The sequence below is a fragment of the Pelophylax lessonae genome (assembly GCF_965119305.1).
Source record: "Pelophylax lessonae genome assembly, chromosome: 11".
Classification (NCBI taxonomy): domain Eukaryota; kingdom Metazoa; phylum Chordata; class Amphibia; order Anura; family Ranidae; genus Pelophylax; species Pelophylax lessonae.
The window spans coordinates 200,268,074-200,281,128 of NC_138778.1; the positions used below are offsets into that span (position 1 = coordinate 200,268,074).

Sequence of the window (13,055 nt, forward strand, 5' to 3'; positions counted from 1 at the left end):
TACTGGCTGCAGAGTGGTCCCTGTCTAGCTCCCTAGAAATGATGGGTGACCTTATTCATAACAGGAACTCCTGTTTGGCTTACATTAGAAGCCTCCCATTCCTCCTCTTTAGACCAGGCCAGGGTTGAGCAGAGCCAGAAGTTAAAGTAGAGAAATACCAGATATCTGTGTGATTCAGTTAGTAGACCCCCAAACCGCCTGTGACAGTTCTATTCCCTGTCACAGTATTAAAAGGATTTTAGGTCACTCAGGATTCTCAAGTAGGCAGGCTATGGGGCTCCAGGGTGCTTATTATGGGTTCCCAGTTTCCTCAGTGGTTGGTAAAACCTGGTTTGGGACGCTGTGTTAGATTGTCCGGATATCTGGAGCACAAGGCCTGAGCAGTGGTGCTGCTAAAGAGAGCCAGGAGACTGAATGTGACTTTTTCATGTCAGTGGGGGAAACCCCTGCTAGGGAGACTGTTTGTTCTGTTGGACTTTTTCATTCTGTTGTAATAAAAGCGGGCCAACAGTCTCTAACAGCATATCTGGCATGGACTGTACTCACTGGTGAGCGCTACACTTGAGCTGAACAACCCTTGAACATCCCAACCCGAATATGTTTATATGAACCAATTATTTACAGAGCAATCCCAGGTATGAAGCAAAATCATTCTGTGACGAATTGTATCCAGCAAATGCTGCAACTGTGGTAAAGCCAGATATTTTCTAAAAATCTGTTAGATGGCTGTAATAAAACAGCTCCAATAAATTTTAATTTTTTAATGTGTCAGGCAGCAGGGATCCTGTAGTAGGAGTGTTCAGGAATTCCTCTCCTGCCGCACGAATCACCAGATTACCTTAAAAAGAAGAGTTAGTGTATTACTGCAGTGACGTTTAATGAGATAATTAAGCCCTAGGGAGCCATGCTGGGTTTCATGTTTGTGTTTCAAGGCTGCATCATTCATTTTGACTGGAGTGACTCTCTTGGTTGTGTTTGCATGTTCTAGCAGTTCTTTTTTAGCCTTTGCTTTTTTTTTTTTTTTTACCCGTCTTTGTAAACCATAACAATGACCTTGTCTGTTAAATATACCATTGAAAACATTTTGTTACATCTGTTCGATAATAAGTGCAAAAAATACCCGTTCATCCTACAGTAAGCGAACATTCTGAGTGCTCTGCGCATGCACTGAAATCCCAAGCAGTGTTAATAGCCCTGCTAAGTTCACCTCTCTGAACTACAGAACAACCTCCTCTATGTTATGGAGATAAGGAGGTGTTCTGAAGGCCAAATCAGAGATAGAAAACACGGGTGACCACACTGTTTTTGCCCATAGATACAATGAGTGTGTGTTGTCACCCTAGGACAGGAACAGTTGTTGGCTGCATAAAAAGGGCAAAAAGCCTAAGAGAAAAAACGAATTTAGCCAGAACATTAAAAGGCTGATAAACTGCGATATAAAACTTTTGCTGTTGGATTTAGATTATTATTATACAGGATTTATACAGCGCCAACAGTCTGCGCAGTGCTTTAAAATATGAAGAGAGACAATACACCAACAGTACAGTTCAAAACAAAAGGGTTAGGGCCCTGCTCCTGGGAGCTAACAATCTAAGGTAACTGTTAATGTGTTTTCTATCTTTTCAGAATGTCGTCGTCAGGAGCCCTGTTTCCAAGTCTGGTGCCCGGATCCCGCGGGTCCTCCAGCAAGTACCTGGTGGAATTTCGGGCTGGGAAGATGTCCTTGAAAGGAAGCACCGTGACCCCTGACAAAAGGAAGGGACTTGTTTACATCCAGCAGACTGATGACTCCCTAATCCACTTCTGCTGGAAGGATAGAACATCTGGGAATGTAGATGATGTAAGTTGTACGGGCGGGGGTGGGGAGGACGTGATCTTCTCTAGTCAATAGTCTTTTCCCTACAATGAAAGGTTATTTGAACCATGTACGGCCATTTATCCACAAGCAATTAAGCTGCTTGGTTCGGCGGCTGACTGTAGCAGAAAGTAGAGGCTTTTTAAAAAGTCACGCTGTGCCTGGCAGGTATGCGTTTTCCCAGGGTGCATTGTACTTTCTGCAGCCAATATCTTCTTTCTCTTACCCTTAACAAGCTGCGATATTGACCCTTGTGTTCTCTTTCAGGATCTGATTATATTTCCCGATGACTGCGAGTTCAAGAGAGTGGCCCAGTGCACTACTGGGCGCGTGTACGTGCTTAAATTTAAGGCTGGCTCCAAGAGACTGTTTTTTTGGATGCAGGTCAGTCGCTAGTATCACTCTGTCATTAAGCCCCCGGTCACATCGGTGAGACTTGTCATGCGTTTTTGATAATTTCAAATTGCAAAACGAGTTTCACTCTATTGTCCTCAATGGAAGCGATCAAATCAGTGAAACTCTGACTCCTATCGGAGTCGCATCGATTTTTGAAAGTAGTTCCTGTACTACTCTTTGCAAGTTCAGGTGTGACTTGCATGAAGTCGCACTGACGATTTAAAAATCTGATTCAGTATGACCAAAGCCTAAAAAAGATATTGGTTTTTTAACTCCTATATAGCTGTGCAACAGTTCTATTATCAGTTCATAAACATTGCAGCCAATACTGTGACGAAAGTTCCTCCTTGGTATATCGTACGTTATCGGAGATCTACCAGGAAAAGTTAACCTTGGTGGGAGCTTTCACTGTTATTCTCCTTATACAATGTTCCATCAGTTAGAATGATACCATCCTCTTGATGAGAGATACATGGCCTAGTTAATGTGGGGGAGGGGTTGGGTACAGAGGCGTTCTTTGGAGAGTGTTAGTAGGTACTTTACATCCCATCTACAGAGTCAAAGCAGGTCGCCACTACAGATGGGTTCAGGTATGTTCAGGATCCTAGTCCCAATCCCGGCAGGAAGCCGACACTGCACACCGCTAATCACAGGCAGTGAGACATTTGCCGATCTGTGCAGCTGCAAAAGGAAGGTTGGGACTTTGAGTGAGGTGTGTGTGTCAAACATGACCATATAACATTAGAGTAAAAATACATGCAAAATAAATCAATACACATACGATAAAGTCTAGAATGTGGACCAGTTTAATTGTATGGCAAAGATGGTAAAGAATACAGACAGTGGATGCATAAAATGGGCTCAGAATTGACCAACGCATGTTGAAAAATGTGCAAAAATACATGACAATACAAGAACCAACAATAAACCTACATAGAGATTGTATACATATATGCACATGTGCTCTACGCGTTTCGTGTTTATTACACTTCTTCAGGAGCTGGCACAATCGACAATCTTCAGAAAGAGTACAGTACATGTAAAAATGACATTGGAGATATCCAGTAACGGGGCCTAATCGGCCAATGTATGTCATAATTGATTATTTTATTATATATTTCTTTACCATCTTTGCCATACAATTAAACTGGTCCACAGTCTTGATTTTATCGTATGTGTATTGGTTTATTTTGCATGTATCTTTACCCGTGTTATATGGTCATGTTTGACACACACACCTCACTCAAAGTCCCAACCTTCCTTTTGTTTTTTCGATTTAGGGATGGAGATACAATATTTTTTGTAAGCTCATTTAAAGTCCCATTCTCCCCCCCCCCCCCCCCCCCTTTTGTATCTGTGCAGCTGCGGACCAGGAAATGTCTCACTACCTATGATTAGTGGTGTGCAGTGTCGGCTTCTTGGCGGGATCGGGCATGTGGGTTAGGACTTGGATCCCGAACAAGCCTGAGTCCATCTCTAGTCACCACTAAAGTCTTTTGCAATGTTGGCATGCAAAGCTGTCATTGTGTAGCTGTATCTTGGTGTTGACAATTTGAATACTGGTGATTATTTTTACGTCCTATATAGAATTATTTTTAACACATTAAATTAATAGTATAGCAAAATCTAGGGTCATTATCGCTTTATTTATGTCACAGGTTGTGGGGCTCATATCCTAGCTTCTCTCCCTAATGAGTCACTTTCACAGAACTAGTATACAGGCATTTAGCCCTTTCAGACTTCAGTGGCTTGCATGCTTGCTCTAGGTCATTGACTCTGTAGATAGTGAAGCCAGCATGAAAATGACGACCCCCCCACAACCTACACCAAATCAGCATTAACAGCACTATACAGGTTTTGCTGAAATCTAAATGCTGCTATCTTAAAAGTCCAGTGGCATCAGTAGATGTGAAGGGTGTTGATGTACACCAGCCTGTCACTCTGTCCTGCAAGCACTCCATTGAGATATAAGCAAGATTGATGGAATGTGTGCTCTGCCTTTTTAGTTTAGCAATTTATTGATTCAATGATGGTACTTTTAAATATTTGCAGTTGGTCTTTTCTGTATTGCACAGTGCTGTCTCCCTAGCATGTTTCATGCACAGGAATCTGAAAAAGGGTTTGTGCTGATTGGAAGAACAGGGAGGACCAGAGCAGTGTAGTGATACATTGAGATAAAACAATAACAAAGGAAGCTGCGGGCTCTGCATACTTTTTACTTTCTTGATGTATAGTATATAACGAAGTTCTTGATGTAGATGAAGAATATTGTATTTTTTTATTTTCTAGGAACCCAAGACTGATAAGGATGAAGAGTACTGCCGCAAGGTGAACGAGTATCTCAATAACCCCCCTATGCCTGGAGCACTGGGTGGAAGTGGCAGTGGAGGCCATGAGCTTTCAGCCCTGGGAGGTGAATATCCCATTATATTATATTTTACTTGTCCACAAATATAACATGTTGTAGATCTCAACTATTGGGGAGAAGATTACTTCCTTAGTGCTTTTTTACAGCTGGCTTTATCTCCCAATGGAAGAGTTTTCCTCACTTCTTTCCTGGTTACGCACTATTAAATCCATACAGATCTCACAGCAGTATGTGTGTAATGATGTGTATGTGTAATGATGGGAACAGGTGGTCATCGTGGTGTTTTTTTTTTTTTTTTTTCATCGGACTGCTTTTAAAGCCTTTGCAAACATTAAAGAGCACCTTTAGTAATATGTGTTTGTACAGTGGGTGTAAATAACTATACATTAAGTCAGAACATCAGTGTGACATTCTTAGAGAAAACAAATGCAAAAGTAGTGGAGTAAGAAGGCAGAGTTTATCTAGTACTTTTTTCAGACGTCTTCAGGTTGGTATGGTGATGCCGTAAGGTGCTCTGAGCAGCCCTTAAATCAGCTGAAGACGTCGGCTCCGTTCTCTTCATGTTTGTATGTGAGTCTAGGACCCGTTGTGACATACTCTCAGGACATGGACCCATGACACTGTACATTAAAGGAAGGGGGTTGAATGACGCTGGGTCCATTACTTCTGTGTGTAATGTTGAAAAGTCCTTGCAGAGTTAACCTTTTACCTCACCCAAGTAATTTTTATGCTGTGCATTGTTTAATGCACATAGAAGGTACTCCATATCAACCAATTGGATTTCTTAACTTGGAGAAGCCAGAACAATTGTTTTGTAGGGATTTCACTCCCTTACATTATTGTACTAACCCTAATACTAACTGAACTATTAGAGGTCATTGAGGAGGGGGCGTACCTCTGTTTGCTAAGAGGACACATTGGGGTGGATTTACTAAAGGCAAATTGACTCTATTCATCCAATAATGTGCAAGCTAAAATGCTGCTGTTTTTATTTTTCTTACACCTGATTGGGTGTTCTTTACATTTTCTGGGGAAAATTAGTGCAACTGGACTTGCAAAGTGAACAATCCATTTTCCTTTAGTAAATCCACCCCATTGTGGTCACTAATGCCTGTATATAGCATTATTATATAGTCTCTTTAATCTTTACATTGCCCTGTGCCTGAGAAATGTTGTGAAGCTGATATAACTTTTTTTCTCGTGTTTGTTTTGTCTCATAGGAGAAGGAGGCCTGCAAAGCCTGCTGGGAAATATGAGCCATAACCAACTGATGCAGCTTATTGGACCCACTGGCCTGGGGGGGCTTGGTAAGTATGCGGCTGTTTTCGCTCACCAGATTAGCACAATCTCTGACCTCCTGTTCCCAATTATTGCGACTGCAGAAAGTGCCAACACTGTCACAAATGATAATGCAAGTCCAGTGTTTGGACATGATAATTGGCTGCCAGAGATAATAACTACTTATCTGCAGGAATTCAGATGAGTTTTGTTTTGGCACATGTAACAGAAAAAAGTTACCCTACTACAGCCATTAGTCAACACAAAACAGTTCTACAGCGATCAACCATAACATTATGACCACCCACCTAAAATTGTGTATGTCCCCCTTTTGCCGCTGAAATAGTCCTGAACCATTAAGGCATGGACTTCGCTAGTCCTCTGAAGTAATGCTGTGGTTCCTGCCTCCGGCGACTTGCTCATAGTGCATCCTGGTGCCATCTCTTCCCCAGGTGGCCCACACACCCGGCCATTCACATGATGTAAAAGAAAACGTGATTTATCAGACCAGACCACCTTCTTCCATTGCGCTGTGGTCCAGTTCTGATGCTTACATGCCCATTGTAGGTGCTTTTGGCTGTGGACACTGGTCAGCATGGGCACCCCAACCGGTCCGCGGCTACACAGCAAACTGTGATGCGCTGTATGTTCTGACTCCTTTCTGTTGGTACCAGCATCATTTTTTTTTTTCAGCAGTTTTAACTACAGAAGCTCTTCTATTGGATCAGACTACATGGGCCAGTCTTCCCTCTCCATCTCAATCAATGAGCATTGGCCGCCTATGACCTTCATGTCTGTTCGCCGGTTTTTCTTCTTTGGACCATTTTTGGTCGGTCCTGACCACTGCAGACCGGGAACATCTCACAAGAGCTGCAGTTTTGGAGTTGCTCTCATCCAGTCAGCCCTCGTCAGAGTTGCTCAGATCCTTTGGATTTGCCCATTTTTTTTTTTTCCTGCTTTCAACACATCAGGAAAAAACATGTTCACGATCACTGTACTAATGACACTGGCTGGGAAGGGGTTAACATCGGGGGCAATCAAAGGTTTAAATGTGTGTCTAGCTAATGTTTCAGTATAGTGGGGGAGGTGATTTTACTAGAAGACATGGATCGGTGTTTCTGCTTAGCAGGAACACAGGATCAATGTCAGAAGACAGAATGACAATCTGCATTGTTTACATAGGCTGACTGGCATTGTTAGTGTCCTGAATGATCGGTGGGTCCGTGGGACTTGCTGATCAGCTCCCACTGTGCAGTAAATATGGTATGGGGTGGTCGGCAAGTGGTTTAAATATTTCTTTTATGTGTGAACTAACATAGTAAAATTGATCATCTCAGGTTAGGTCTTGTCAGTTCATTTATATTTGTATTTCTGTGTTGGCAGGAAGTGTCAGTTGTGTATAATTATACATTGCTGTCTCTCACAGGTGGGTTAGGAGCTCTGACCGGTCCAGGATTGGCCAGTTTGTTGGGCAGTGGAGGTCCTACAACAAGCAGCTCTTCTTCCAGGTAAGATGAATGTTTTATCTACATTGACAGGATCACCTTAGTAGTAATCTGAGGCGTGTGGGTGTGTTTATGTAGGCACAGTTCAGTGTACCTTTTTTTTGTCATGCAGGTCTCAAGGGCCATACACACTATAAGATTTTCTGAAGACTTTTTCCTTCAGATTTACCTTTTCTATGTAGTGCAAGGGCCTGCCAGATTGCATACAAATTGAAAGTGTTTAGGTTTGACCTCATATTATATGTTTTTTGTAAATCTAAAGGAAAAAGTCTTCAGAAAATCTTATAGTGTGTATGGCCCATCAGTCCTGATCGTTTTCTTCAGCTGGAGATACAGGCCAGATGGACCGGACCTATTCTGTTGGGTGCAAATCAGTCTCTTTTTACTGCAGAAGGATTTACTTTAGGACAACTGACATCTCCTGTTTTAAACTTTACAAGGAACTTTTGGAGCATCCACATGAGTCCCCAACACCATACACATTATAGTCAAATGTCCTACAATTTGAGTAAGGGGTTCTACCGGCCTTGTGCACCTGTCACCACATGCTGCCTGTGATATTCATCTACTTCAGGGGTACTGAATTAAAATTCATGGAGGTCCGCTTAGTAAAAACTTCTTCCAGCGGAAGTACGAATCACATGTTTGTGATTTGATTCAGATCCTTTACATCTCTGCAGCTGGGGAATGCAGGTGAAATTGCACATGTCCCCGGCCCACAGAGGAACACGCCACACTTCAGCACAGCTTGGTGCTGCGCAATTTAAAAAAAGGGCCAGGGACTTGTTTCCCTGCATTTCTTATGTGTAGTGCAGCCCATTAAAATGAATGGGCTGACCTACCTGTGACATGCGCATGCACAGATCTGAACTGAGCCCCATATCACAATCCCATCCTTGCATCAGTTCCACAGTGTCCACTGCACATCACAGTTCCCTTCCCTTCACATCAAGATCCCCCCTTGTGTTCTCATACCCCCTAACATCAACACCCTTCTTAGCCCCTTCATTACAGTACTCATATCCCACATATTACAGTCCTCATGCCCCCCCCCCCCCCATTATAGTATTCAGTTCCCCTCTTTACAGTACTCAGCCTTAACCCCCATTCCCCCCCCCCCCACATTAGAGTCCTCAGCCCCCACGCGGGCACACACACTAGAGTCCTCTTCTTTGCAGTACTCAGTGTCTCTCCCCCTTCCTACAGTACGTCTACGTCTTCCCTACCTTACACAGACAGGAGGACTCGAGGCATAGCAGGTCTGAATGGAGGAAGGAAGCTGCAAGATGGTGATTGGTTGCTTAGACTGCCCTTCATCTTGGCAACCAATCACTGGCTTGTTTACCATCAGGCAGTTCCCGCCCTCCCTCAAGAACTGTCCTGCCTCACGCTGTCGGTTCGGCAAAGAAAGCATGACAGCTGAAAGGACAACAGGCTCCTAAATGGCGCGACCGCTGCAGTCCGGGAGGGAGAGTGATGGGGGCCGGACTCGGGCCGCCATTTAGTGATGCCTGATCTACTTAAACAAAGCAACATGTAAATGTTTTTTTATTGCACACTGAATTATTGGGGAGCTCTGAACAGGTTTTCTTTGATATTACAGATAAAGCACCCCAATTTAGCGATAGCTTTACCCTCAATGGAACCTCTGCAAATGTATTTTTCCTATACAGTTTTCATTTTATACCCGATTTTTCAATTTTTTTGTCCTTTTTGTAGTTCTCGCAGCCAGTCAGCAGCTGTGACTCCGTCATCCACTACGTCTTCCACAAGAACCACCACTACACCAGCTGCTCCAGCTGCTGCTGCTGCTACTGCAGCAGCGCCTGCAGCAACGCCCAGCCCTGTGGTGAGCTCCAGCAATGGTGCCAGCGCTGCTACAAGCCCTACACAGCCCATCCAGCTAAGTGACCTGCAGAACATCCTAGCGACCATGAATGTGCCTGCCACAGCGGAGGGTGGCCAACAAGGTAACTGCTCCAGTGATGAGGACTAATTTCCCCCCCAGTGTTCTAAAGTTTTCAAAAACTGTGTATTGGGTCAGTTGATTTACTGTGAAAGGCTAACCCCATGAAATGCTAGTGTGTTTTGTAAGCTGGTACCTGCCAGCTTTGTACATCAGGTAGGAAGGAAATTATTACTTTGCCCTAAATGAGCAAAATAGAGTTTTACTTTTAAGCTTAAAGATGAATAATTAATTTACAAAGTGTTTAGCTAATGCCTTCCTGACATATAGTGATGGATGTCCTTGTGTTTGTGAACCTATGGTTTACTCCTGCAACCAATAATATAGTAGATTATCAGATTGACCCTAGAGTTTGCACGCTTCTAAACTGAATTGGGGTCAAGAGACTGTAAGCTCCTTAGGTTTCGAAGACTTGATGTTAACAGTTTTATGTACATCATGTAGTCCTGTAGAATATCGATGCAATGTAAATAGAATAAAAGTTGGCTTTTTTATATGTGCTTCTCATTTAATGTACACAGTGGACCTGGCCAGTGTTCTCACTCCAGAAATCATGGCTCCTATCCTGGCTAACCCAGAAGTTCAGGAGAGATTAATGCCTTACCTCCCATCTGGAGAGTCCTTGCCGCAAACTGCAGAGGAGATCCAGAACACACTTACCTCTCCTCAGTTTCAGCAGGTGAGTTGACCGTTCTGTAATGATCAGACTGACCCTTTTGATTTATTTGAAATTTTTGCTGTAGCGCTCAAACCAGATTACTAAGCATACATACATGAACTTTAAGCCTAGGTTCACCCGGAAAGCTGGTTTGAAATCGTGTGAGTTCAGCTGAACTCGCACAATTTCAAACCGCATTTCAGTGCGAGTTCAGGGGCGATTTGAGAGACATCTGTGCGGGTTCATGCACAGATGTCTATAGACATCCGCATTCGTGACAATACTTCACGTGTGATGCAATCACTGTTTACATATGTGTGTAGGACGGGCGCTTTACGTTTATTTTAATTTTATTTTTGTTACATATTTTATTTAAAATGTAATTTTTTTGTTCATTGTCTTTATTTGTTATTGAACTTTTACTGCTATTACAAGGGATGAACGGCATCCCTTGTAAAATAGCATGGGCCATTTACAGGTCCTCTTTATGGCGAGATCTGGGTTCTTCTCCAAAGCATCTGATCAACCCAAGATCAGTTTGATTGCTTTACAAGCTGGAAAAGAGAAGTGACGAAATCCTTGTTGCTTCTGACATCAGAGGTGGAGGAAGAACAGAACTTCATCCCAGTCTTCCCGATGCAACAGATCACACCTCTCCTGGGCTCCCTGGTGGGACTGGAGAGCCCAGGAAAGGTGGTGCCGCCTTCTGCTGCCTGTAAAAGTGATTGTAGAGCCACTGGGATTACTTACCAGAAAAACCATCACCCAAAGAATACCAGGGTCATGGCTGCAGCAATTATCCTGCCATTGCTCCTGTCCGAGGAGGTGTGTATGTATATATAATATATGCAAATTTTGTTGGCCATGTCAATTCTCTTTCAGAGACTGCTGACCTCTCATTCCTTCTCCCACCTGCACATTACACTCTACATTGACAATCTTCTCCCCTCTGCATCCTCCAGCCCCTGCACACCACTCTGCCATTTTAGTTCATTCCACAAACTCCCCCATTCTGTTCCAGGGACACTTTTGAAATTGTCTAAATTGAATTGTGCGAAAACTAGATGGATGTCTCCATAATGGCAGCACTCTGTTCTATAATGACATTTCTCTCTTCCAGGCTCTGAGTATGTTCAGTGCTGCTCTTGCTTCCTGCCAGTTGGGTCCATTGATGAGCCAGTTTGGGCTGCCTGCAGAGGCTGTGGATGCTGCCAATAAAGGAGGTAAAAGTTGTGGGTTGTTTTCCCAGAGGGGCTGAATTAACTATTTTATACTTTTTTTTAGTGCTCACATGCTCTAGTATGCAAACAGATTTTAGTTGCACTTTATTCGTCCAAATCTGCTACTGAAGAATTTCTAGGAGTCTCAACCATTTTTTTTGGCAGGTGGGAGCCTCACATGTCATGGCCACATGTCTTCTGGGTAAAATGATGCTGGGCGTCATTCAAACTGGACATTATGTGGGGGAGAAGAGGTACTGCTGAGTATCAGCACCACTCCTTACATCAGTGTATGAGTGTAAGGTGCCATACTGACAGGGGTTGGCCTGTAGTGCCCTGCACTGAGTTCGTCTCCAGTCCTCTGTTGAATGACACTGGGGAGGGCAGGGGGGAGCTTTACTAAAACTGGAGCATAGAGTTCATAGTAGCCAACCAGCTTCTACATGTTCAATTAGGCTTTGACAATAAAACCTGTAATCTAATTGGTTTATATGCAGAGCTGCACAAGATTTTGCACCAGGCAGTTTTAAGTACATTACCTCCTAGGTGTCAAGACTGATAACAGTAATGCATATGTGTGGCAGCATGGAGGGAGAGCCTTAATGCCCACATGTTCATGGTGGCTTATGTGTCTGTGGCGAGAAGCATGCTCACTGTGTGCTTCCAGTCCGTGATCGAATGCTATTGGGCCAGACTCCTGATCATATGACCACTGTGACAGCCAATCCCAGAGATCACCTGGTTGGGTCAAAATACCAGGAGATGGAGCAAACTTCCCATTTAAAGTGTTTGCTTTGAGGGGCCAGGAATGGGTTAATTAACTCCCTTTTAACTACTTCTGGATAATTTTCAAAAAATATTAGAACCAGAGAGAGGTAGAATTTATAAGAGGAGGTTAGAAATGGTAGCCTACTTATTGCACTTGGTACAGATTTCCTAGTAACACCTCCTGACGTACCGCTGTCACATACCTGAGGAGGAATTACTTTCCACCATTCATAGAGCAATGGAAAGGAATGCCCCCTGGGATAGGTGATGCTGATATCCCACCAGGAGGCTGGGAGAAGAGTGAAATGTCACCCTCACCTGAGAATAGCGGCAGGAAGAGGGTCCATCAGAATAAAAGTAAATGAAAGGGGGAGGATTAGAATACTGAAAAGTTTACTTTTTCTTTCTCCTCCACAGACATTGAGGCGTTTGCCAAGGCCATGCAGAATACTTCTTCTCAGAAAGAGAGAGACTCCAAAGAGAAGAAGGAGGAAGAAGAAGACATGAGTTTAGACTGAAATCTAAGCTTCTCTCTTTGCTGCAGAATGGAATAATGTGCTTAAGCCTGGCTTTATAACCCACTTGTATGTCCTTTCCATGTTTAATAAACCGTTCTATCTGCTGAACAACGATCATTGTCTTCCAAGCTATTCATTTCTTCACTTCCATGGCTTTCTGTGCAAATAACCACACGTGACATTATCAAGAAAGTGTGCTTTTTATTTTAGAGAGACAAATTTGTACCATTTTCATTTACACATCTCCATCAGGAAACTAAAATCAGGCGAGTGTTACCTTTTATTTTAAAAATTTAAATGGTTACTGTGGCCATGACAACGAGTTTAAAGGGCAGCCATATATTATATTGTTAAGTAGCTGATGTGTTCAGTAGCAGTCCAGGTCCTTGCTGAGAAGAACTGCCTATAGGAGCCAATGAAGTCACCGAATCCTTAAACCGTAACCCAGTAATGTCATTGACCCCTGGTGGCGCCGCTCACAAGATGGCTGCCTGCATTGGAGATTCTTGCCTCTAAATATACA

General features: G+C 43.2%; 1 protein-coding gene across 1 annotated transcript; it reads left to right on the forward strand.

Annotated features, from left to right (window-relative positions):
* Positions 1-1,627: 1,627 nt before the first annotated feature.
* ADRM1 (ADRM1 26S proteasome ubiquitin receptor) lies at positions 1,628-12,637 on the forward strand (the record flags this gene model as incomplete). The annotated part of the gene is made up of 9 exons (XM_082272979.1): positions 1,628-1,840; positions 2,123-2,239; positions 4,541-4,664; positions 5,840-5,926; positions 7,324-7,405; positions 9,122-9,372; positions 9,890-10,047; positions 11,147-11,249; positions 12,432-12,637. 9 exons carry the CDS (start codon positions 1,628-1,630, stop codon positions 12,530-12,532), a joined length of 1,236 nt encoding a protein of 411 aa, XP_082129105.1. The 3' UTR covers positions 12,533-12,637.
* Between the last annotated feature and the right edge of the window lie 418 nt (positions 12,638-13,055).